Here is a 27,529-nt window from a genome sequence, read left to right on the forward strand (position 1 = left end):
TGAAATTAAGTTTATTAACTTATTGTATTTAACCCAATATATTTAAATAAGATGTTTAAGATGTTTCTCCTTACTATTGTGTTTAAAATCTGTATTATACGGACAGCACATTGCATTTGGACACTGCATTTTTTTTTTTTTTTTTTTTTTATCCTCACCCGAGGACATTTTTTCTATTTTTTGTTCAGATAGAGTGTGGGAAGGAGAGAGAGAGAGAGAAACATCGACATGAAAGGGACACGTCGAGTGGTTGCCACCCACACGACCCAACCAGGGCCGGGGACAAACTGCAACCGAGGTACGTGCCCTTAGCGGGAACCGAACCCGGATCTCTCCGGACCGCAGGCCGACGCTCTAACCGCTGAGCCAAACCGGCCAGGGCTGGACACTGCATTTTTATCAGAGATAACTTGATCTGTATTTAGATTTTATAAAATTTACAATTGTGATTGTAAATACCTGAGCTGATCTAAACATACTTAAATTTTTTAAAATAAATCAAGGTAACAGTTTTAAAATTTAAATGAAATGAAATACAATTAAAAATTTAGTTCCTTAGTTGCCAAGTCATATTTCAAGTGCTCAGTAGCCATAGGTGTTATTGGGAAGTATGGTTCTTGTTGTTCTCTATAAAAACACTTTCATGTAGATAGCCACTTGGCTAACTACCTTGAGGCTAAGGACTCTCACCTGACTCAGTAACACTCAATAAATATATATGAGTTACTTGTTTGTGTAAATGTTGTGCACTTAAGGTTCAGGTTACCCTCTTCAGAGTCAGAGTGAAGTGCAGAGTTATCACATTTACTTGGCTTTTGCTTCTATCTAGCACCTAGGAAAATACTCACCAATAACTCAGTGCTTCCCACTTGTAAGTGTTCCTCTCACAATGGTGAAATAAAGTTAATTTATACATATCAGAGCATTGACATTGAACTCTATGGTCGGGCACATAGTGGACAACTCAAGTATTTTTTGAGTAAATGAATGAATGAATGACTACATTTTCAGAATCACATGTATACAGAGAATCCCACAAATATCTAATCTCTGGAGTGGCCTGTATAATCAGTCACTCAAGAATGAGCCCTTGGCCCTGGCCTGTTTGGCTCAGCGGTGGGAGCGTCAGCCTGTGGACCATAGGGTCCCGGGTTCGGTTCCTGCTAAGGGCACGTACCTTGGTTGCAGTTTGTCCCCAGCCCTGGTTGGGGTTATGTGGGTGGCGACCACTCGATGTGCCTCTCTCACATTAATGTGTCTCTCTCTCTTTCTCCCTTTCTCCCTCCTGCTCTATCTGAAGATAAATGCAAAAATGTCTTTGGGTGAGGATTAAAAAAAAAGAAGAAGAAGAAGAAGCATGAGCCCTTGCCTAGAGAATTCTGATGTTGACTCCTGTGTTCTTGCATCTTTTTATTTCTAGAGAATATCCTTTAAGTATCTTTTCCTAGATTTTAATATCTTTCTTCCTATAAAGTACTTCATAAACACCAGGGAACCTCTAATTTTACTAATGCCATATTTTAGTTCTTGGTTTTCTACCTTAATTAGTGTCAACATTGTTCTCAGTCAGAAGTTCTATTTATAGTCCATTATCCCAGAATCTTAAAAAATATATATTTTTCTTTATTGATTTTAGAGAGAGAGGAAGGGAGAGGGAGAGAGAAATAGAAACACCGATGGGAGAGAATATTGATTGGCCACCTCCTACATGCCCCCCACTGGGGATCTGGCCCACAACCTGGGCATGTGCCTTGACTGGGAATCAAACCAGCAACCTCTTGGTGCATGGGTTGATGCTCAACCACTGAGCCACACTGGCTGGGCCATTGTCCCAGAATCTTGCTTTGCATGTTTCAGAAATCTCCTGAAAGGATAGAATGCAAGGGGGAATTGTCATATGCCCTTATCGCTTTTCCTCAGAGGTGGTTTACTATCCAAAATCAATGATTAGTATATGAGAAACCAAATCTCCAACAGTTACCATGGGTCATTCATGCTTGGTTCAATGATGTCTGCATAGAGCAGCGATTTTCAACCCCTGCCACAAGCATTTTTAAAACATGCATTAAATACCTGGCTAGTATTTAGTCAGGGGCACTGACCTTTTTTCCCTTAGATTGTCAAATGAAAAAAATGACAACAGCCAACACAACAATAGCTATCTGGTGTGAATTAATTAAAATTATACCTATTTTCTTTTGTCAGGTAAGCAAAAAATACATTTTTTGGTGTGCCGACAAATTTTAGTAATTAGTTTATGTGTGCCATGAGATGAAAAAGGTTGAAAATTGCTGGCCTAGAGCATTTTGGGTGCTCAATAAAATGATTCCCTAATAGTTTTAATATTTTGTACCACAGTAGTCTGAGTTACTTTTTTTCTGTGTTTGGATATTTGTGGGTTGGATTCTGGAGCTTTGGTCTAGATTTCTTAAGAACCAATCAAGTTATCTGATTTGAATAATAACATAAAGGCTGACTATTGATTTCAATGTAGTAAAAAATTTCTAAGGTGAAATCTAGAGGTACAAAAGAGATTTATAGGACCATTACAGGTTACCTGAGAATAGTCACAATTCACTTGGCTTTAGCTTCCACCCAGCACATAGAAAAATAGTCATCAGATAACTTAGTGCTGCTTCCCACTTACAGGTGCTCCTATCACAGTGGAGATGAAAATAAAGTTAATTTACAAATATTAAAGCATTGACATTGAATACTGTGGTCTGGCACACAGTGTTGTATGTGTACTTGTGACTGAGTGTGTCTGTTTGTAAAAGGGTCTAATAGTGCAAGATTGACAAGTCATAGAGGTATATAATTTCAAATAATAGTTCATCTAAGTGTTTAGTGAGGCCAAAATTGTAAGTTCCAGTGACCCAAAATAGGGCACTTTATCACTTTCACTGGAAAGTCCCTGTGGATAAAGCTTCTTCCCAAGGAAGTAGATGCTAGATCTAAAAAAAAGCCAAGTTGTTGCCCTTAGTTCCTAAACATGCTGATACTGTTCCTGCTAATGTTTGTCAGGGAAATCTTAAGCCTAGTAAGGCTACTGACTTTCTTTTCTCTCCATCTCTCTCTTTCCTTATTTCATAGACATTTATGAAGTGCCTATAGTGTGAAAGACATACTACACATTCTAGGAGATGTGAAGATATGTTAACATATATCGTGAGTGATATGTGAGAAATTTCTGAAGGAGTATCTTTTAAAATACCATACCTCCCACACTTTAATATAACTCCCTCCACAAATACACATATACACTTTGAAATCATCGCCATTGTCCTTGATAGAGAAAAAAGTTTGGAATTAAAGCCTAAAGGCTTAAAAATCTACCAACAGAAATGCTACAGATATGGTAATATATTACATTATAATTATTATATTATATATTGAATGTTATAGAGATAATATTCTGAATTATTTAGAAAATACTAAATAGAGCCCTGGCCGGTTTGGCTCAGCCATTAGAGCATCGGCCTGTGGACCAAAGAGTCACACATTTGATTCCAGTCATGGACACGTACCTCAATGGTGGTTCGGTACCCAACCCTGGTTGGGATCACGTGGGAGGCAGCCAGTCGATGTATTCCTCTCACGTTGATGCCTCCCCCATCCGAATATAAATTGGAAAAAAGTATCCTCGGGTAAGGGGAAAAAAAAACCAACTAAATAGATATGCTTTTCATTCCCTCTTTAAATCTGTTTTGTCTGTATGCCAGTCACCTTTAAGATTAAGTCCAAGGACAGGAAAAGTTAGATAATGCCAAAACAAGTTGGTTCATAGGATAGAGGAGAAGGAAATAGCTTGTAGGAAGTTCACCAAACAGGAACTGGGAACAGAAGAACTGATTCTAGAACAGAAAGAAAAGAAGGAGAAATTGTCCTGGCTCCTCCAGACTGAAACCCTGCAAAAGGCTGATGTCTCAGGAAATCCTTGAGCAGTGGAAATTATTTTCTAGCCTCTTCTTGGACCATTTTCAAGGTCTCTTACAAAAGGAACATGTCTCATGTGGGACCACCCAAGCAATAAGTTGGAAATAGCAAAGTAACAGAATAAACTGGAAGTAGACATAAGTTTCTATAAAATCAAGGTTGTTGTGATGGAATTCCTAGGTTTTGCTTTTGGGCCTAATGAAGGTAACTGGAGCACAAACCAGGTATGATCTGTAAGATATTTAGCAAGGTCAAGGAAACTCATCTAGGGAGGACTACCTAATAAGGTGAGAGGACATAGAAATTGTTCTTTAGAAGACCCAATACCAGGAGGCTGTGATGGGGGGAGTTTACCAATTGAACACCGAAAATCTATAGAACATACTGTTACTGAACCATAATTAAATGTCACCATTGCTGGAGATCAGACTAACAGCTAGAGCTAGCAGGAAACAGACTACATTTTTCCCCAATAGCAGAATGTCACAGTGTAGATGAAGAACCACCTGTGAAAAGGAAACTGTAATTCTCTATACTGAAAAACAGTTTAGTTCACAAACCCTCATGTCCACTAATGATAAAAACATTAATCTTGCCAATTAAAATTTAGTCATTTATGAGTTGAAACAGACTTCTTTAAATAAATATTTAAATGCAGAATTTTTTTTATCTGTTTTTCCCTTTCTGTACTTCCAAAGAGCAATCTGTTCTGCCTTTGGAGGAGAGGTATCATGTTCTGATGCTGACCTCTAGTGGCCACTGATTTCAGTGAGATGTCTGATCCTGTTTGGTCTCTGGATGGTGTTAATTTATATTTACTGCTGTAATGCCTCCAGCCTCTGCAATACAAGATATATGTACCTTATCACAACTATAATGAGCTCCTTTGGATCTTTCATATCTCTTTCAGCATCTTCCTTGAGCCATTGCAACATTTCAGATTCTTTACAGTAGTGGTCTTTAAATCAAGATACAAATAACTCTGGGGGTACGTGAAGAGGTTCTAAGGAGTATGTGGACAAGGTTGTTTTTTATTATTTCAAAAAATCAGACGTATTTAGGTATGATTTATATAAATGAAATTTATCAATTTTAAGTGTAAAATTCGGTAACTGTTGATAAATGTATATCATCATGTAAGTAACTACCATACAATCATGATGTAAAACATTTCATCACCTTCAAAAAATTCCTCATGTTCTTTGCAATCAGTCTCCTCCCTCAATCACTAATCTGCCTTGGCAATCACTAATCTGCTTTCTGTCACTATAGTTTTGCCTTTTCTAGAATATCATTTAAATATTACCATACAGTATGTAGCCTGTTGTGACATTTTAGCATAAAGCTTTGAGATTCATCCATATGTTGCATGTATCAATAGTTCATTCCTTTTTAAAAAATGTTTTCTTTATTACTGATTTTTTTAGAGAAAGAGGAAGGGAGAGAGAGATAGAAACATCGATGTGAGAGAGATAACGTCAATCAGCTGCCTCCTGCATGCACCCTACTGGGGATCAAGTCCGCAACCAGGGAGTGTGCCCTGACCAGGAATCAAACCAGGATCTCTCAGTCCATGGGACGACACTCAGTCCACTGAGCCACACCAGCCAGGCTCATTTCTTTTTTTAAAAACGGTACTATTGAGATGTAATTCAGATACCATACAGTTAACCCATTTAAAGTGTACACGTCAGCCCTGGCCGGTTTTGGTCAGTGGTTAGAGCGTCAGCCTGCGGTCCAGAGAGACCTGGGTTCAATTCCCGCTAAGGGCGCGTATCTTGGTTCCAGTTTGTCCCTGGCCCTGGATGGGTCATGCAGGTGGCAACCTCTCGATGTGTCCCTTTTACGTCGATGTTTCTCTCTCTCTCTCTCCCTCCCACTCTATCTGAACAAAAAATGGAAAAATGTCCTTGGGTGAGGATAAAAAATAAATAAATAAATAAATAAATAAATAAATAAATAAATAAAGTGTACAAGTCAGACCTGGCTGGTGTGGCTCAACAGGTCACCAGTTCCCGGTGAGGGCACATACCCAGGTTGTGGGTTCGTTCCATACCAGGTCAGAGTGTGTTGTAGGCAACCTGTTGATGTTTCTCTCACATTCTCACGTCAGTGTTTCTCTCTCTCAGTCTCTCTACCTCTCTCTCTAAAATCAATAAAAACATATTTAAATAAAATAAAGTGTATGAGTCACTGCTTTTTAGTACATTCATTGAATTATGCAACAACCACTACAGTCAGTTTTAGAACTACTGATCTAAAGAATGAAGTTTGTTTCTTTTTATTGCTAAGAAGGGTTCTCTTTGTTTTAACACTGACTAGTTGATGGAAATTTGGGTTGTTTCTGTTTTTTGACTATTATGAATCAAGCTCTTATTAACATTTGAGTAAGTTTGTGTAAACATATGCTTTAATATCTCTTGGGTAAATAGGAGTAGGATTACTGGGTCTTATTATAAATATACATTTAACTTGATACAAAGTGTCAAATTGCTTTCAAAAGTAGCTATACTGTTTTGTATTTCCACTAACAATGTATGAGAGTCCACATCGTCATCAGCATTTGATGTTATCAGTCTTTTTCATTGTAGCCATTCTTGTGGATATATTGTGGTTTTAATTAACATTTACTGATGCCCAACCCACTGTATGGGAGAACATCATTGCCAATGATGTATCAGATAAGGGGTTAATTTCCAATATATAGAGAGTGCTCATACAACTCAACAAAAGGAAGACAAAGAACCCAATTAAAAAATGGGCAGAGGAGCTGAATAGACACCTCTCCAAACAGGACATACAAATGGCCAAAAGACATATGAAGAAATGCTCAACATCACTAATCATCAGAGAGATGCAAATTAAAACAACAATGAGGTATCACCTCACACCTGTCAGAATGGCCGCCATCAACAAATCATCAAACAAGTGTTGGCGAGGGTGTGGAGAAAAGGGGACTCTAATACACTGCTGGTGGGAATGCAGACTGGTGCAGCCACTATGGAAAACAATATGGTGTTACCTCAAAAAATTAAAAATTGAACTTCCATTTGACCCAGTGATCCCACTGCTAGGAATATACCCTAAGAAGCCTGAAACACCAATCAGGAAGAATATATGTACCCCCATGTTCATAGCAGCACTATTTACAATAGCTAAGATCTGGAAACAGCCCAAGTGTCCATCAGTAGACAAATGGATAAAAAAGCTGTGGTACATGTACACAATGGAGTACTATGCAGCGGTAAGCAAGAAAGATTTCTTATCCTTTGAGACGACATGGAGGGACCTGGAAAGTATTATCCTAAGTGAAAGAAGCCAAGCAGAAAAAGACAAATACCACATGATCTCACTTATATACGGAATATAATGAACATAACAGTCTGAGGAATACAGTAGACCCAGAAACATGGAAGTAGGGCACAGACTGACATCCCTCAGAAGAGGGGGTGGGGAGAGATAAACCATAGAACTTATATGCATGTATGCATGACCAATGGACATGGACAACTAAGCCGGGGACGGGGCGGAGGTGGGGTGGGGTGGGGGGTGCCAATGGGGTAAAAAAGGTAAAATATCTGTAATAAAAAAAAAAATAAAAAATTTATAAAAAACAAAACAAAAAACATTTACTGATGCCTAATAATGTTGAACTTCTTCTTCTACTAGTTTCTCACTCATCTGTTTTCCTTGGTGAAATGTCAGTTTAAATCTTTTGCCCACATCAATTATTAAAATCAATCTTTTCTTTGCTTGGAAAAGCTACGCTGTTGGTTCAATTCAATTTTGCCTATTACGTGTCTACACGGAACAGAATGCAGCTGGAGAAAAACACAGTGGTTTCATTTGATTTCAAGTGGGCTCTTAATGCAGCCCAGCAATCATATTTCATTCACTCTTCTACTTTTCTAGATGACTATTTTATACTTTCTCCAATCTCATCAAATCTCTACCAATTTAACCATCATCTTTTGTCATGAAATTTTTTGAGAAAATTGAAACAGAAAGGAATCCTCACCATTACAATTGCTGCTTCCCAGTTTCTGTCAGTGTACAGTGCCTTCCCTCTTGTTCCTGTCTAAGGCCACCTCGTGTACTTGTATGCTAGATCCCACCCCCTTTTGCCTACTCAAGGACATTGATCCAGTATTTCTCCCTTCTCTCTCTTATATTATCAATTCTTCCCTTCCTCTCCTGTATTACCAATTTTCACCCTCTCTACTGAATCATTATTCAAACATGCTTATTTTCCTTCTTTAAAAAAATTTCTGTGAGATTCTCTTGTTTATCTTTACCTCACCCCTGCGATCAAGCCACTGCCTTATTTCTTTTCTCTTTTTTACAGAACACTTTTTGGAAGAGTTGAGTGTTTTGGCCTTCTCTAGTTCCTTTTCTTTTCATTCTCTCTTAGGCAATTCCAACCAGGCGTTCATCCCCACTGTTCCATTAAAATTGCTCTTAACAAATGCGGAAGATGGCAGTGAGCAAGACTGGAGTGAGGGTGAGTGTGTGAGAGTGTGAATGAATGTGAGTGTGGATGACCAACCTTGAGCAGTGCAGAAATGTGGGGCAGAAGGTTCCTGTGCTGTGGACAGAAAGCAGCTGGCTACCATGGTAAGAGGCTTGTCAGCAAGCTTCTCCCTGTGCGGCTGGGAGGCCCTGCCATTTTGGAAGATCCCTGGTCATCTCTGGAAGGAGGAAGCGGAGAGTGGGTAGGGCCGAGTGACCTGAGTCCACCAGAGTGCCTTGCACCATTGGACCAGTGGACCCCAATATGTCAACATGGTCCAGCACACAGTAGTGACGCTGTCGAGGTGCCTGCTACAGTAGCCACAACTGGCCGGGAGTCAAGCAACATCCCCCACAGCAGCAGTGACTGGTTGGGAGTGGAGACCACCCCCAGCAGCAGAGGCTTGGGAGCTGACATCCATCTCCAGGCAGCAGCAGCATAGATCAGCAGCTGAGACCCATCCCCAGGGGTATCAGCAGATGCTGATCAGGAGTGGTGCCCAGCCCAAGCAGCAGCAAGATTTGGGCAGCCGAGACCTGCCCCTGACAACTGCAGCAGCGGATTTGGAGTGGAGCCCCTCCCCCTGGCAGCAGCAAAGTCCCAGGAGTGGAGCATCCTTAGCCCCAACAGCAGCAGAGGATTGGGAGCTGAGAGCACCCCATGGCAGCAACAGCAGCAGTAGCAGTGCCAACCAGGAGCTGACACTCATCCCTAGCAGCGACTAATCAGGAGCTGAGCCCCACCAGGCAGCAGCTACCACAGCAGGATACCAGTGGGACCCATGCACCCCAGCAGTATACCAGCTGGACCCACACATCCTAGGCAACAGCAGCAGCAGCACAGATTGGCAGCTGATACCCATCCCCAGTGGCATCAGCAGAGGCTGATCAAGAGTGGTGCCCCAACCCAAGCAGCAGCAAGACTCGGAGAGCTGAGACCTGTACAACAGACCACTACCAGCCACCAGCTGTCAATCCACCAGGACTCACAGCAGGCAAGAGGCGCCATACACCAAAACAATCTGGGAGGCACAGCAGCCTTATTTGATGCACACCAACCTGCCTACACATTCCAACATCCCTCACCGGGCCTAGAACTACCAGACTGCTAAAATGGTGAGACAAAGGTACAACACCCAAATGAAAGAAAGGGAGGAATCACCAGAAAAGGAACTACAGGAAATGGAATAAAGCAATTTGTCAAATAAAGAATTCAAAGCAATGATTTTAAGGGTGATCAAACTATTTAGTGAGAACTACAAGCAACTTAATAAGAATTATGAAGAGCTCAGTGGGCCCTGGCCATTTTGGCTCAGCAATTAGAGCGTCGGCCTGCGGTTCCGAGAGACCTGGGTTCGGTTCCCGCTAAGGGCACGTACCTCAGTTGCAGTTTGTCCCCGGCCCTGGTTGGGTTGTGCGGGTGGCAGCCACTCGATGTGTCCCTTTCACATCGATGTTTCCCTCTCTCTCTCTCTCTCTCTCTCTCTCTCTCTCTCCATCCCACTCTATCTGAACAAAATATCAAAAAATGTCCTCGGGTGAGGATAAAAAAAACAAAAACAAAAAACAACTCAGTGGGAACTACATCAGCTTAAAAAAAGAGGTAGAAGCTATGCATAAAAATTAAGAGGAAATACAGAATGACATAGCTGTTATGAAAAATAACTTAGAAGGATTCTATAGTAGATTAGAAGAAGCTGAAGACCGAATCAGTGACTTAGAAGACAAGGTAGAAAAAAACACCCAAATAGAGTAGCAAATGGGGAAAAAAAAATAAAAGCAGGAGGAGCGTTTAAGGGAGCTTTGGGACAATACAAAAGGTAACATCAATTGCATTTATAGGGGTACTGGAAGGAGAAGAATCAGAGAAAGGAATAGAGAACCTGTTTGAAGAATTAATGACAGAAAACTTCCCTAAATTGGTGAAGGAAAAAGTCACATCAGTCCAGGAAACACAGAGAGTCCCAAGCAAGATGAACCCAAAAAGACCCACAGCTAGACACATCATAATAAAAATGGCAAGCATTGAAGACAAAGAAAGAATCTTAAAGGAAGCAAAAGAGAGACACAAAGTTACCTACAAGTGAGCTCCCATTAGACTGTCAGCTGATTTCTCAGTGGAAACACTGCAGGCCAGAAGGCAATGGCACAAAGTACACAAAATAATGAAAGGTAAGGATCTGAATCCAAGACTACTCTTTCCAGCAAGTCTATCATTCAAAATGGAAGGAGAAATAGAGTTTCATAGACAAAAAAAGAAAAAAGCTAAAGGAATTTGCCACCACCAAACAAGCACTGCAAGAAATGCTGAAGGGACTTCTGTAAGAAGAAGAAGAAACAAAAAGAGGGAGAGAAGAACACAAGCATAAAATTAAAGTGGAAACTAATTAGTATCAATAGTAATCTTAGATGTAAATGGCTTAAATGCTCTAATCAAAAGACATCGAGTAGCTGATTGGATAAGAAAACACAACCCATATATATGCTGTCTACAAGAGACCCACCCCACAACAAAAGACTCACACAGGATGAAAGTGAAGGGATGGAAAAAATTTTTCCAAGCAAACGGAAATAAAAAAAACCCCACAAAACTGGTATAGCAATACTCATATCTGATAAGATAAACTTCAAAACGAGGGCCATAATAAGAGTCAAAGAAGGTCACTATATAATATTAAAAGGATCAATCCAACAAGAGGATATAACCCTGGTAAACATATATGCACCAAGTACAGGAGCACCAAAATATATTTAAAACCTTCTGGAAGAGTTCTGAAGATGGTGGATAGGCAAACACAGTATTGCTTCCTCCCACAACCACATCAATTACAACAAAACTACAATACAACCGTCATTCAGAACCGCCTGAAATCAAGTTGAATGGAAGTCCTACAACTACGAAATTAAAGCCGCCACATTGAGACTAGTAGGAGGGGTGGAAGCGGGGAGGCATGGATGGGCTGGTCCCACACCCATGTGTGTCAGATAAAAATCAGGAGGGACACCTCAGCTGGGAAGGTCCTCCCTGAGGAGTGAGGGGGCCCTGTCCCACACCAGGTGCCCAGCTCAGGGTCCCAGTGCCAGGGAGAAAAGTCCCTATAACTTCTGGCTGTAAAACCAGTGGGAACTGAGGCAGAGGGAGGCTGAGACTGCAGAAGCCCCAGCAGTTCCTCTTAGCCCATGCACAGACTTACTCAGACCCACTCCCTCTGAGCTCCAAGGGGAGGCAGCTTGAGGGGCACCAGAGAATAGGCAAGAACTGAGCTGTTTGGCCTCCGGATGAGGGCCGGAGGGGCAGCTTTCTCCTGGACAGATGTGCTGATGGAGGCTGTTTTTCCTTTAGTGAGCCCTTCCCCCACAGGGCAGGGAAACAGCCACCATATCTGTGACTCCAGCAACCTGGCTCACACTGTTGGCCCTGCCCTGGTGATTCCGTGAGGCCCCGCCCCACCCAACTTTCAGGCCCACCCAAGCTGTTTCCAAAGGCTTTACCATAGGATTAGCCTGCCTTGGATCCTGCTTCAGAGTTTCCTAAAATCTCTCAAACAAGCGGCACCTGGTACCTGAGTCCACCAGTGCACCTGGCACCATTGGGCCAGTGGACACCCTGTGTCAACACAGACCAGTGTACAGTAGTAGAGCTGTCAAGGTGCTGGTTGCAGACACCACAGTTGGCCAGGAGCCCAGCACCATACCCCGCAGTAGCAGCCTGATCAGAGTCGAGATATATCCCCAGCAACAGAGGCTGGGGAGCAGACATCCATCCTCAGGCAACAGAAGCACAGACCAGCAGCAGAGAACTAACCCCCCTGCCACCCCCCCAAAAAAAAAACTACAGCAAAGGCTGAGCAGGAGCTGAGCCCCACTGGGCAGCAGCACTCCCCAGCCACCAGCAGTGGGACCAGGGGCTCCATAGGGCCCTGTGCGACCCAGCAGCCCACAAGAGCAGTACGGAGCCGGGGCTCGAGAGAAACCAGTCTCAGCGAGCCCATACCTCTCGTTAAGTGGTCCCAGGCCTGGCACTTGAAGCAGTCAGCCTTGGTTCACAACTTGGCTTTTCCTGGACATCTCCAAGAAGCAGCCATTTGCAGATAACTTTGCAGCTTATGCCTGGTGGCCCTGGGTAGAACACCAGGCAGTGGCTGACCTTGCCCCAGAGCCAGCACACCTGGTAGACAGCTTCAGATCACGTCAAAACACCACCACCCAACCACCTCCACAAGTGACACACTCAATGAGTGGACTCAGTGGGTACCAGAGCCCTGTTGACATAAGTCTTGCTCTGTGTGGTGGGCCCCTACACAGCTGATCATCCAAGGTAGTGGCTAGTGGGCACAGCCAGTCCTGTAGCTTACCAGTCTAAGTATACCCCTCCCACTGATGTGCCAACAGCAATCAAGACTGAATTACAAGGGAAGGGTGTACAGTCCACACTAGGGGTGCACTGTGAGGGCCCAGCTGGGGTGATCATGGAGACTGTGCCTGGATCCTACAGGACAACTACAACAGAAGGCCACCCTACAAAGCCTAGGAGGCATAGCAGCTCTGCCTAATACTAGAAACAATCACAGGGAAGCAGCCAAAATAAGGAGAGAAAGAAACATCCCAAATGAAAGAAAAGAACAAAACTCCAGGAAAAGAACTAAACAAAATGGAGATAAGCAATCTAACAGATGCAGAGTTCAGAACACAGATTATAAGGTTGCTCAGGGAACTTGGTGAGACATACAAGGGACTTAGTGAGACCTTCAAGGAACCTAAGGAGACCTCTGAGGAACTTAGTGAGAACATCAACAACATAAAAAAGGACCAGTCAGAAATTAAGGATGTACTAACTGAAATAAAGAATAATTTACAGGGAATCAATAGTAGAGTAGGTAAAGCCAAGAAGCAAACCATCGATTTGGAATATAAGGAAGCAGAAAACACCCAACTAGAACAGCAAAGAGAAAAAAGAATCCAAAAAAATGAGGATAATGTAAGGAGCCTCTGGGACAACTTCAAGCGTGCCAACATTCGCATCTTGGGGGTGCCTGAAGGAGAAGAGAGAGAGAGCAGGAAATTGAAAAACTATTTGAAATAATAATGACAGAAAACTTCCTTAACTTGGTGAAGGCAACAGTCATACAATTTCAGGAAGCACAGAGAGTTCCAAACAAGATGAACCCCAAAAGGCCCACACCAAGACACATCATCATCAAAATGCCACAGGTTAAATACAAAGAGATAATCTTAAAAGTAGCAAGAGAAAAGCAGTCCATTACCTACAAAGGAGCTGCCATAAAACTGTTAGCTGATTCCTCAAAACAAACTTTGCAGGCCAGAAAGGAGTGGCAAGAGATATTCAAGGTGATGAAAAGCAACAACCTACAACCAATTACTCTATCCTGCAAAGCTGTCATTTAGAACCAATGGCCATATCAAGAGTTTCCCAGACAAGAAAAAGCTAAAGGAATTCATCACCACCAAACCGGTATTATATGAAATGTTGAAGGGTCTTCTTGAAGGCGAAGAAGAACAAAAATATGAACAATAAAATGGCAATTGCCCTGGCCAGTTTGGCTCAGCGGTTACAGCGTCGGCCTGCGGTCCGGAGAGACCCGGGTTCGGTTCCCGCTAAGGGCATGTACTTTGGTTGCAGTTTGTCCCTGGCCCTGGTTGGTCGTGCGGGTGGCAGCCACTCGATGTGTCCCTTCACGTCAATGTTTCTCTCTCTCTCCCTTCCTCTCTCTCCCTCCCACTCTATCTGTACAAAAAATGGAAAAATATCCTCGGGTGAGGATAAAAAAATAAAATAAAATAAAATAAATAAATAAATAAATAAAATGGCAATTAATACATATCTATCAACAATTGAATCCACAAACAAATAAGCAAGCAGAACAGAAACAGACTCATAGATACAGAGAACTTTTTGTTGCTTGCCAGATGGGTGGGGGCTGGGAGGGTGGATGAAAAAGATGAAGGAATTAAGAAGTACAAATTGGTTGTTAGACAGATGAACCTCGCCCTGGCTGGTTTGGCTCAGCGGTTGGAGCGTCAGCCTGCGGTCCAGAGAGACCCGGGTTCGGTTCCTGCTAAGGGCACGTAGGTTGCAGTTTGTCCCCGGCCCTGGTTGGGTTGTGCGGGTGGCAGCCACTCGATGTGTCCTTTTCACCTTTCACATTGATGTTTCTCTCTCTCTGTCTGTCTCTTCCTCTCTCTCCCTCCTACTACATCTGAACAAAAAAATGAGAAAAAAAATGTCCTCGGGTGAGGATAAAAAACAAAGACAGATGAACCACAAAGGGAAAGGGGCATGGGGGGTGGGATGAGATAAACCAAAGAACTATGCATATATGCACAACCAATGGACACCGATAATAGTGTGGGGAAGGCAGGAGGGGGTGTGAATGGGGAGGGGGTGTCAATGGGGAAAAAAGGGAGAAACATCTGTAATACATTCAACAATAAAGATGAGTTAAAAAAAAAACAAAAACTTCTGGAGGACTTCAAGGGAGACATCAGTAGCAATACAATCATAGTGGGTGATTTTAACTCCTCACTGACAGAACTGGATAGATCTTCTAGACAAAAAATTAACAAGGACACAGAGCCCTTAAATGGCAAACTAGACCAGTTGGACTTAATTGATATGTACAGAACATTTCACCATAAAATTGCAGAATATACATTCTTCTGAAGTGTACATGGGACATTCTCAAAGATAGACCACATGTTAGTACACAAAGTAAGTTTCTGCAAATTCAGGAAGATTGGAATCATGTCAAGCATCTTCTCAGATCACAATGGCATGAAAATAGAACTTAGTTACAACAAAAACATTCAAACACTTTGAGGCTAAATAGCATGTTATTAAACAATGAATGGGTTACCAAGGAGATCAAGGAGGAAATTAAAAACTTCCTGGAAACCAACACATAACAACACAAAATCTGTGGGACGCAGCAAAAGCAGTCCTGAGAGGGAAGTTCATAGCACTACAGTCTTATCTCAAGAAACAAGAAAAATTCCTAATTTGACTTTTTAACCCTACAACTTAAAGAACTAGAAAGTAAACAAAAAGAAAAACCCAGAGCACGTAGAAGGAAAGAAATAATAATTGTCAGAGCAGAAATAAATGACATAGAGACTAAAAAACAATTCAAAAGATCAATGAAACAGCTAGTTTTTTGAAAAGATAAACAAGATTGATGGACCTTTAAACAGACTCACCAAGAAACAAAAAGAGAGGACCCAAATAAACAAAATGAGAAGGAGCAGTAACAACCGACACCACAGAAATACAAAGGATCATCAAGACATACTATGAACAATTATACACCAACAAATTGGACAATCTAGATGAAATGGACAAATTTCTGGAAACACACAGTCTCCCAAAACTGAACTGGGAAGAGGTAAAAAACTTGAACAGACCAATAACAACTAAGGAAACTGAAGATATAATTTTAAAAAACTCCCAGCAAACAACCCAGGCCTGTATGGCTTCACAGGGGAGTTTTACCGAACATTCAAAGATCTAACACCCATTCTCCTCAAACTATTCCAAAAAATCCAAGAAGACAGAAGACTTCCAAACTCATTTTATAAAGCCAGCATAATCCTAATTTCAAAACCAGATAAAGACAGTACAAAGAAAGAAAACTACAGGCCAATATCCCTGATGAACACAGATGCCAAAATCTTTAACAAAATATTAACAAATCAGATCCAGAGATACATCAAAAAAATGATTCATCATGACCAAGTGGGATTCATTCCAGGGATGCAAAGCTGGTACAATATTTGCAAATCAATAAATGTGATACACCACATAAACAAAATGAAAGATAAAAACCATATGATCATATCAATAGATGCTGAAAAAGCATTCAACAAAGTCTAGCACCCATTTCCGATACAAATGAAATAGAGGGATCATATTTATACATAATAAAGGCTATATATGAAAAACCTACAGCCAACATCATACTCTGGGCAAAAACTAAAAGCATTTCCCTTAAGAACAGGAACAAGACAGGGATGTCCACTTTCACCATTCTTATTTAACATAATACTGGATGTCTTAACCACAGCAATTAGACATGAAGAAAAAAGAAAAGGGATCCAAATTGGAAAAGAGGAAGTGAAACTGTCATTATTTGCAGATGACCTCATATTGTACATAGAAAACCCTGAAGACTCCATCAAAAATCTGCTAGATTTAATAAATGAATTTGGCAAAGTAGCAGGATACAAAATTAATGTCAAGAAATTGATGACATTCTTAACACCAACGATGAACTCACAGAAAGAGAAACTAAAAAACAATCCCATTTACCATCGCGGCAAAAAATTAAGATACCAAAGAAGTAAAGGACCTTTTCATAGAACTGCAGGTCATTGAAAAATAAATAGAGGAAGATATAAAAAAGTGGAAGCATATACCTTGTTCATGGATTGGAAGAATTAACATCATTAAAATGTCCATACTACCCAAAGCAATCTATAGATTCAATGCAATCCCCATCAAACTACTAATGACATATTTCACAGAACTAGAACAAATACTTCAAAAGTTCATATGGAACCAAAAAAGACTCCAAATAGCCACAGCAATCTTGAAAATGAAGGACAGAGTAGGAGGGATCACAATACCGGATATCAGGTTATACTACAAAGCCACTGTGATCAAAACAGCCTGGTACTGGCACAAGAGCAGACATATAGATCAATGGAACAGAACAGAGAACCCAGAAATTGACCCAAGACAATATACTCAATTAATATTTGACAAAGGTGGCAAGAGCATACAGTGGAGTCAAGACAGCCTCTTCAATAAATGTTGGGAAAATTGGACAATTACATGCAAAAAAAAAGTAAAGCTAGACCACCAACTTACACCATACACAAGAATAAACTCAAAATGGATAAAAGACTTAAATGTGACCATAAAAATTCTAGAAGAAAATGTAGGCAACAAAATTTTAGACATCACATGCAGCAGAATTTTCACCGATGCAATGCCTAAGGCAAGAGAAACAAAGGAGAAAATGAACACATGGGACTACATCACACTAAAAAGCTTCTGCACAGCAAAAGAAACAACCATCAAAATGGAAAGGGAACCCACTATATGGGAGAGCATAATTGCCACCGATACATCAGATAAGGGGTTAATTTCCAAAATATATAGAATACTTATACAACTCAATAGTGTTCATAGGATCACTATTTATAGTCACTAAGATCTGGGAACAGCCCAAGTGTCCATCAATTGATGAGTGGATAAAAAAGCGGTGGTACATATACACAATGGAGTACTATGCAGCTGTAAGAAAGATCACTTATCCTTTGAGATGACATGGAGGGACCTGGAGAGTATTACGCTAAGCAAAACAAGCCAGTCAGAGAAAAACAAATATCACATGATCTCACTTATTTGTGGAATATAATGAACAAAACAAACTGATGAACAAAATAGACCCAGAGACATAGATGTAGGGTACAGACTGATAAACTCAGAAGAGGGGGCAGGTGGGGGGAGTGAAGAGATAAACCACAGAACTTATATGCATGTATGCGTAACCAGTGGACATAGACAACGATGCTGGGGTTGGGGTATTAGGAGGAGGGTGTCAGTGGGGGAAAAAGGAAAAACATTTGTAACAAAATTAAATTAATAAAAAAAATTTTTTAAAAATTGTTCTTATCAAGGCTGTCAGTGTCCTCCACATTTCTAAATCCACCAATCAGTTCTCAGGCCTGATCTTATTTGACCTATCAGAAGCATTTGAGGCTTTTGATCTTTTCCTTTTTCTTGAAAATGTTTTCTTCACCTGACTTCCAGCATATTTGTTTCCTATTTTAGTCATTGGTATCTTTATCTTTCCAATTATTCAAGCTAACAATCTTAGAATAATCCTTTACCCCCTCTTTCTCTTGCAGCCCACATCCTATCAGTGCATCCTGCTGCTTCAATCTTAAAATTATGTTCTGAATTTAAGTCCAAACATTTTTTTTTTATCCTCACCCGAGGACATTTTTCCATTTTTTGTTCAGATAGAGTGGGAGGGAGAGAGGGGGGGAGAGAGAGAGAGAGACAGACAGACAGACGGGGGCGGGGGGGGGAGAGAAAGAGAGAGAGAAACATCAACGTGAAAGGGACACATCGAGTGGCTGCCACCCGCACAACCCAACCAGGGCCAGGGACAAACTGCAACCAAGGTACATGCCCTTAGCGGGAACCGAACCCGGGTCTCTCTGGACCGCAGGCCAACGCTCTAACCGCTGAGCCAAACCGGCCAGGGCTAAGTCCAAACATTTTTATTGTGTAATAAATTGATGTTGTTACAGATGATTTCCATTTAGTTTTAATAAATCATTACATTTTTGAAAATAGCTTTTTAGAACCTGCAAATACTTTTCCTTATCATATCTGAAGATATTATGCTTAATTTAATTTTCAAAAGGAGGATTCTTAACCAACCTAAAGATAACAGCACACACACACAATCTTCTCACCTTTACTGCTACCATCCTTGTTTGAGCCACTGCTAGCATTGTTAGAATAACCTGTAAAACTGGTCTTCCTACTTTTACCCTCAGATTACTCTCAGCATAACAACCAGGATGGTTCTTTTTAAAAAAGTAAGTCAGATCCTGTCATACCTCTGCTCAAATCTTGTGATTTGTTCCCTTTCTCTTAGAATAAAATGCAGCGTTCTTTTTTTTTTTATCCTCACCCGAAGACATTTTTCCATTTTTTGTACAGACAGAGTGGGAGGGAGAGAGAGGAAGAGAGAGAGAGGGAAACATCTATGTGAAAGGGACACATCGAGTGGCTGCCACCCACACGACCAACCAGGGTCAAGGATAAACTGCAACCGAGGTGCGTGCCCTTAGCCCGGGTCTCTCCGGACCGCAGGTGGACGCTCCAACCGCTGAGCCAAACCGGCCAGGGCAAATGCAGTGTTCTTAATGGCCTGCAAAGACATGATCTTTCCTACAACCCCCCTTACTTCCCTGACCTTACTCCTGCTACTCTTCCCTTATCTGTTTGTTTCAGTGGTATTGACCTGCTTGAATTCCCTCTGCTTGGCCACTGTTCTACCACAATCTTCATTCATAACTGATCTCCCCCATTTCCTTCAAGTCTTTGCTCAGATGTCACCTTTTCTGTGAGTTCTCCCTAACCACCCAATTTAAATCGCAAATTCTCTATGCACTCCTAAATCTCCCTTGTACTACCCTTTTTTTAAAAATTAATTTATTTTTGTTACAAATGTTTCTCCTTTTACCCCCACTGATTCCTGCCCCCCCTTTTTAAAAAAGTACTTATTATATTTTAACATACTTACATAATTTACTTATTTATTTCAGTTGTTATTTATTCCTCCCACGATAATATAAATTTGGCAAGGGCAAGATGTTTATTTTGTTCACTGTTATACCCCCAGTATCTAAGACAGTGCTGGGAACATTGTGAGGACTCAAATACTTGTTGAAAGAGTATTATCAAGAGATAAAAACAGGAAGAAAACAGGAATAGAGCAAAGTCATATTGGGAATAAACAGGCAAAACTTGCTTTGTACTTCATGCAGTGAAGTGTTTATTATGTTCTTTTTGGTGGACTCCATGTTTTGTGTGATACATAGCTGTATCTGTTAGGTTTGAGAGGGTCAAAGACAGGAAAACCCTACTACCACATTTCCTGTGGGCACACATGCCTGGGACTTAAAAGCAGGTCAGCATGAGCGTAGGCCTGAACACATGTGCACACACTGTTTTCCTTCTTAACCAAACTGCATTTTAAAAAATGATACTGTTTCTAGGATTGTATTTAGTGTATTTAATCTTAAATTGCTTAGCCAGCAAGGTGGGAGGAGGTTAGAAGTTTTGAAGAGTCTGGAGAGCAGAGATGAGATAGGTCTTGTAAAAATGGATACACTTCATGATAATTGAAAATGTTATATTGTGTAAAACACACACACACACACACACACACACACACACACACAGGAAAATACATGGAAGTATATAGGCTGGTGAATTTTCCCAAACTGAATATCAATGTAATCAACACCCAGAGCCCAAAACAGAACCTAAGTAGCATCCCAGGTGCTCCTCTTGTGCCTCTTCTCTTCCAGTTACTGCCTCCCACTTGGAATAACCACTCTCCGGACATCTAATACCATAAATGTGTTTTGCCTGATTTTGTACTCTGTGTAAATTAAATCATGCAGTATATGCATTTGTGTGTCTTTTACTCATAATTTTTTTTCTGAGATTTATCCACATTTGTTTATGTGGTTAGAGGTTATTCATTTTTAACGTTATACAAAACCCATTGTATCATATACCACAATTTATCCATTCTAATATTGGTAGGCATTTGGATGGATTACAGTTTTTGGTGGTTATGAATAATGCTATTTAATACATTTTTTTAAAAATCCTCACCCGAGGACATTTTTCCATTTTTTTGTTCAGATAGAGTGGGAGGGAGAAAGAGAGAGAGAGAGAGAAACATCGATGTGAAAGGGACACATCGAGTGGCTGCCACCACATGACCCAACCAAGGCCCGGGACAAACCATAACCGAGGTGCGTGCCCTTAGTGGGAACTGAACCTGGATCTCTCTGGACCGCAGGCCGATGCTCTAACCGCTGACCCAAACCAGCCAGGGCTTTAATACATTTGATTAATGTATTTTGATATACATATGCATGAATTTCGTAGGACACTCAGTGGTTTTTTTATCCAGTCAATGAACTCTTAACTGTTCTTCAGCATGTAATCAATATATTTACTGTGTGTCCCTTGCTTGGGTATTACCAAATTCTTTCCTCCTCAGTTCTGTCACTAGACTTTGTCCATACTTAAGATTCTTAACATGTATTCTGGTTAAGTATACATATTCATATCTTTCATTAGCTTGCGAATGCTTCTCAGTACTTTGCTTTACTTGCTTGTGTATCCCAGTATCTGGTACAGTACCTGAAATACAGTAAGTTGGTTGAGTGAATGGTGATAACCATCATCATTGCCAGCGATTAACACAGCAAGTCCCCTTAGTTATGTGAACCATCTAGCTAGGGTAAAGTCTTGCTTTAGTTTGACATCCCAGAGTCAAGGGGTTAGGAGTGGGAAGTGATCACTCTCAGAGAAGCCCAGTGCTGAGGGCTCAGAACTGAACGTGCTGTGTGGTTAGAGGGAATTGCTGTGGCTTTACAAGCCTCTTGGAGATTTCATGTGTTAACAGCAGTGATTCCAAGGGATAGTGTGGGGGCCAGATATAAATAGCAGAACACAAATGGGGTAATGTGTCACTGCCAAGCTACTGCTGGGGGTGTTTATAAAAAGAAAAGCATTCCCTTCTCAGCTCTCACTGTCAACAACCTCCCATTCTGAAGACACGCTCACCACAACTGAGAGAGTGGGGAAACAGTTTGAGACCTAGCATCATTTAAATCTCCTCCACAGGCAGAGAAGCCAGGTAAATAAACATTTTTACTTATTTACACTCAGACTGCACAAGTGAAGAAAGAAAAACAAACAAACCTGGTTTCTGAGCTTTCTTGGCACATACTACTTTGTGACAGTTATCTGCAAAGTCTTATAGACCAAATCTTTTTTTTGGAAAGGGAAGTTGAACACAAAAGTGGCATGTTTGGTACTATTATTTTAATATCTTTAGTGAAACAAATGGCTCCTAAATAAAGGTGGGAATCTAGGGCCAAAGGGAAGACTCTCCTTTCCTCTGTGCTTTCATTCTCATACTCAGATGCCAGCGTATGGGGATGGGTATGGTAAAGCAGAGTTTAGTTCAGTTTCAGTAATGTTAACTGTGTTGTATGTGGAAGGAACTGTGGACCACCTTTAATGAATCATTTAATGACTCTGGGACAGCTTTAGCCCTTAGGGCCTCTTGCCCTCCTACTTACCCCTTTCAGTCTCATAAACATTGTGATGAATATTGGGCATTCATCCAGCAGGGTTGTATAATCTTATTGGAATTGCTGCCTATCCAGTTCCTTCTTATTCTCATTCCCGCCTTCAGAAAGTTATGCAAGGCATTTGTTTTATCCTTTGGCTTCTCCCCCCCCACCCCCACTCTCTCTCTTTTGTTAATCCTTACCCCAGGATATTTTTTCCATTAATTTTTAGAGAGAGTGGTGGGGGGTAGAGAATGGAAGCGGGGAGCGATGGGGTAAAGAGAGAGAGATTGATGGATTGGTTGTCTCCTGCACACGTCCCAACTGGGGCCAGGAATTGAACCTGCAACCCTTCAGTGCTTTGACCAGTGCTCTAACTACTGAGCAACACCAGCCAGAGCTCCTTGGGCTTCTCTTGAATGTGACTGTTTGAGGGAAGGAGGTCCCCTTGGATAACCTGCTTTGTATCATTACTGGCTTCCTCATCTTCTTCATCCTATGGGCATGGTTTGGTTTCCAAAGAGGATAGAAGAGTGGATAAAGTACATGGCCTCTAACTCCTGGAGAGTTCTTGGAAACTGGGAGCAGGGGACCAATTTTGAAATGTTTTTGTTTTTGTTTTTGTTTTGTTTTAGTTGGTGTTAATTGCCTGAGTATGCTGAAGGGAGATTTACTGGTAGCAAGAAAATGTGAGCACCAGTGACTGTGGTGGGAGAGACAACATATCTGGAGAATAGTGTAAATGGATAGAGTGAATCTTTATTTACTTTAATCCTCACCCAAGGAATTTTTTCCATTATTTTTAAGATAGAGTGGGAGGGAGAGAGAGAAACATCAATGTGAGAGAGACACATCAATTGGTTTCCTCCTGCACGACCCCAACCACGACCGGGGATCGAACCTGACTGAGGTTTCGTGCCCTTGACCAGGAATTGAACCCAAGATTTTTCAGTCCACAGGCAGATGCTCTAACCGCTGAGTCAAACCAGCCAAGGCAATAGATTTCATCTTGGAACAAATTGCTGAAGTTCTCTGAGTTTTTGTTTCTGCATCTGTAGAATGAGGGTGTTAGACCAACAGGCAACATCCAGGCCCTTCCAACAATTGGAATTTATGGTAATCTCTTTCTGACCATCATGAATACACACTTTCACCCAGAATGAAAATATATATAGCATACAGTGCTCCCCTTCCCTAAGCCTCTTTTTTTAAGTCTACTAAATTGGAATTTTTTTATTTTAATTTAGAAGAGAAAAATGAAGACAGGACATTTTGAAATGGTCACCATGCTGCTGTCAGCTATGATTCTAATGGATGTCTTCCAGGTAATATTGGGAGTGGGAAGTACATGGTCATTAGACTAGGAACTCTTGATATAACATTACTTAAGAATCTGTGTGGGTTCCTAACCCAAACGAGAACAGACAGAATAGATAAATCAGGTTTTTTAAGTAGCCTTCATCTTTTCATTTTACACATTTGATACATGTTAATTACAGAAAGTTGAAAAATTAAAATTAAGCAAAAAGAGGAGAGTAAAAATTATCCACAATCTCTCTACTCAGAGGGAAAGATTCTTAATCTGTTGGTGTAGTCTTGTTATCTTTTCTGTGTGTGTGTGTGTGTGTGTGTGTGTGTGTGTGTGTGTATTTAATTTACAAAATATATTTTTTACCTTTTTAAGTTAATACTGTGCTACAGATGTCTTTCCAGGTAGTTAAATAGTCTGAAAATATGTATTTGTTTTCCAAATAAGATGACACTGCAGTATTTGGTCACATGTTTTCTACTAAACTACTATATAATGACCATTTTCCCACATGCACTATTTTTTTTCTGATAGAAATTTTATTATTTTATTTTTTTACAGTTGAATCTTTAAACATTTTGTAACATTTTTATGTAAAATATGAGCCAGGCATCTCACTTAATTTTCCCCCACATTGTTAGCTATCAAATCACTGCTGAGTATTTGTCCACTGAGTTGAGGTACCTCCTTAAGATATCTTGAATTCTTAAAATTTTATCAATTTTTGAATTTAATATTCTGATCCATTGTTTATAGAATCATTATGTATTCTGTTGTCTGTACTGTAGTGTGGTTTTATTTTTATCCTCACCCGAAGATATTTTTCCATTTTTTGTTCAGATGGGGAGAGAGAGAGAGAGAGAGAGAGAGAGAGAGAGAGAAACATCGACGTGAAGGGGGCAAACTGCACCTGAGGCACGTGCCCTTAGTGGGAACCGAACCCGGATCTCTCTGGACTGCAGGCTGACGCTCTAACCGCTGAGCCAAACCGGCCAGGGCTGTAGTGTGATTTTTTAAATTGATTTTTTAGAGAGAGAGATAGAAACATCAATGTGAGAGAGAAACATCCATCAGCTGCCTGGGATTGAACCCACATCCCAAATATGTGCCCTGACCAGGAATGGAACCTGAATCTCTCAGTCCATAGGATGATGCTCAACCCACTGAGCCACATGGGCCGGGCTATAGTGTGATTTGAGATATAACTCATGTATAAAAATTCACCATTTTAGCCCTGGCCAGCTTGGCTCAGCGATTAGAGTGTCGGCCTGCGGTCCAGAGAGACCTGGGTTCAGTTCCTGCGAAGGGCATGTACCTTGGTTGCAGTTTGTCCCCGGCCCTGGTTGAATTGTGCAGGTGCAGCCACTCTATGTGTCCCTTCCACGTTGCTGTTTCTCTCTCCCTCTCCCTCCCTCCCACTCTATCTGAACAAGAAATGAAAAAAAAAAAAAGTCCTCGGGTGAGGATTAAAAATAAATAAATTCACCATTTTAAGGTGCACAATTCAGTGGTTTTTGTAGATTCACCATGTTGTACTTAATTTCACCACTGTCTCATTATAGACCATTCTTATCAACCTAAAAAGAAATCCGGTAGCTGTGAGCAGTCAGTCCAGTTCCCACTTCCCTGCATCCCCTGGCCTTCCCACCTACCTACATTCTGTCTTTGTAGGTTTGCCTGTTCTGGACATTTCATCTGAATGGAATCAACAGTGCCTATCCTTTTGTTTGTCTTCTTTCAGTTAGCATAATGTTTATAAGGTTCATCTATGTTGTAGCATATATTAGTACTTCATTCTTTTTATTGCTGAATAATAGTCCATTGTATGGTTATGCCACATTTTGTTTATACGCGTATCAATTTATGGACATTTAGGTTTTTCCCACTTTTTGGCTCTTATGAATGAGTAGTGCTGCTATAAAATTTCATGTATAAGTTTTTGTGTGAACATATGTTTTCAGTTCTCTTGAATATATACCTAGGAGTAGAATTGCTGGGTCATATGGTAACTCTATGTTTAACATATCGAGGAACTGCAGAAGTGTTGTACCATCTTACATTTCCACCAACATGTAGGAGGGTTCATTTTCTCTGTGTCCTTGCCAACACTTAGTTTCCTTTTTTTTTTTTTGTATTAATATAGCCATATCCTGATAGTTATGAAGTAGTATCTCACTGGTTTTGATTTTCATTTTTAATATTCTTTTGCAACATAATTCTAAAGTATTTGTCCTGTGAATTTCCATAATTTCTTTTCTTGAACATTTAGATCATTTCCACAATTTTGTAATAACTTTTGGTAACTGAACTTCATCAGTATTGGCCTTTGTTTCAATGGATAAATCAGAGGAAGAAAATATGTAATCAGTGTGTTCACCTAGCCTCTTGTACCTTAATATCCATCCAGTGGTCTCTGAACGGTGGTGACATTTGTGAACCATTTCACTGTTCCAGGCACTCACTGTACAGAACACACAATCAGCAGTGGCCTTAGGCCAGAAAGACTTAATGGCTAAAATTAGACAGGTGGAGGCTGGCTAGAGGCATAGAACAGACAGGAACATATTGGATCAACTCTGGTATGACTTGAGGAATGTGGAAGGTGGTGGTTTGAGGGTATGATGTCTTGTAATATGTTGAAGTCTTAAAGATAAATCAGCCATTGTTGTCTAAGTTACTCTCTGGTACATTCTGTGCTGCAGAGGAAAGTGAATTTCTTGGCTAGGAGGCAGCAGTGATGCAATCTCCTGAAGCTCAAATTCCCACTGCAAGAAACTGACCTACAGACTGGAGAGTACAGGGGTCTTTCCCGGCAGAATATTCTGTGGATGGTAATCAAGAAAGACAGTTTCTGTTGGTGGCCTAACAGCTTTGTTTCTAAAATGGTGTGATGACTTGTCTGCCCAACCTTTCATAAGGGTTTAAACCCTTTAAAAAGTGCTACATAGGGTGTCTGGGGGGGGGGAAAGGAGAAACATCTGTAACAAAAATAAATTAATAAAAATTGAAAAAACATGTTTAAGAACGGAAAAGTAAATAAATGTGCTACATAAATTTCAATGGTCCACATCATTGGAAACATTTTGATTAAGAGTCTGTGTCTGGAGATAGATTGCCCAGGTTCAAATCTCAGTTCCAAACAAGTTAGTCAATCTGTGTCTATAAAGTCTCCAACTAAGGCTCTAATTTACAGTGTAGCTTATGCAACCAGTGTGCCATAAAAGTAGTATAGAATAGTGGAAAGAGAGAGTGATGTGCAAGACATTATTGTTTCATTTATAGAAACCCTTACATTGTATCCCTAGGCAGATTTGCTCATCCTATTTTTTGATCGGTAGGCCAGAGTACGGGGTTCTTATTTAATTCACTTCAATATGTGTGGAGGCTTGGACTTTGAAAGAGAAATATAATGTAGATCCTATCCTTGAGGAACTTACAATATAATGCATATATTTCTATCATGAAATAATTAAAAATAACTACACTTTGTTGAAGGCTTGACATGTGCCAGGCATGGAGCTAAGGTTTTGCATATGTTCATTATATCATTTAACCCTCACAACAGCCCCACAATTAACCATATTTTCTTACTTTATCCTCATTTTAGATTAAAAAATTGAAGCTCAGAAATGTCAAATAACTTTCCCATTCTTAATTGGTACCTAGTTAGTAACAGAAATGGAATTTGAACCCACATCTGTCTGACTCCACGCTAGTATTAATTATAGTACACCCTCCTGTTTCTTAGCTATATGTATCATTTAAAGATGAATTGGGCCTTTTTCAGTTGTATATGACAGAAACAATGCAAATGTGCTCAAGCCAGCAGGGCATTTGTTGCTTCTTATGACTAAG

The 27,529-nt window shown here is 40.6% G+C and overlaps 1 protein-coding gene across 7 annotated transcripts in view; it reads left to right on the top strand.

Moving 5' to 3' along the window:
• Positions 1–27,529, top strand: part of ART3 (ADP-ribosyltransferase 3 (inactive)) — a 117,131-nt gene that overhangs the window by 65,069 nt on the left and 24,533 nt on the right. For 3 of the 7 annotated variants that reach the window (XM_036243980.1, XM_036244007.1, XM_036244018.1), the window contains exons 1-2: positions 23,431–23,481; positions 23,613–23,690. In XM_036243980.1, coding sequence (XP_036099873.1) covers positions 23,479–23,481; positions 23,613–23,690 — 81 coding nt within the window. In that variant the 5' untranslated portion in view covers positions 23,431–23,478. Of the gene's footprint in view, positions 1–21,813; positions 21,927–23,430; positions 23,482–23,612; positions 23,691–27,529 lie in introns of those variants that run through there. The other 4 variants (XM_036243995.1, XM_036244001.1, XM_036243988.1 and 1 more) reach the window with 3 other exon arrangements.

Source organism: Molossus molossus, unplaced genomic scaffold (genome assembly GCF_014108415.1).
Source record: "Molossus molossus isolate mMolMol1 unplaced genomic scaffold, mMolMol1.p scaffold_m16_p_1, whole genome shotgun sequence".
Classification (NCBI taxonomy): Eukaryota; Metazoa; Chordata; class Mammalia; order Chiroptera; family Molossidae; genus Molossus; species Molossus molossus.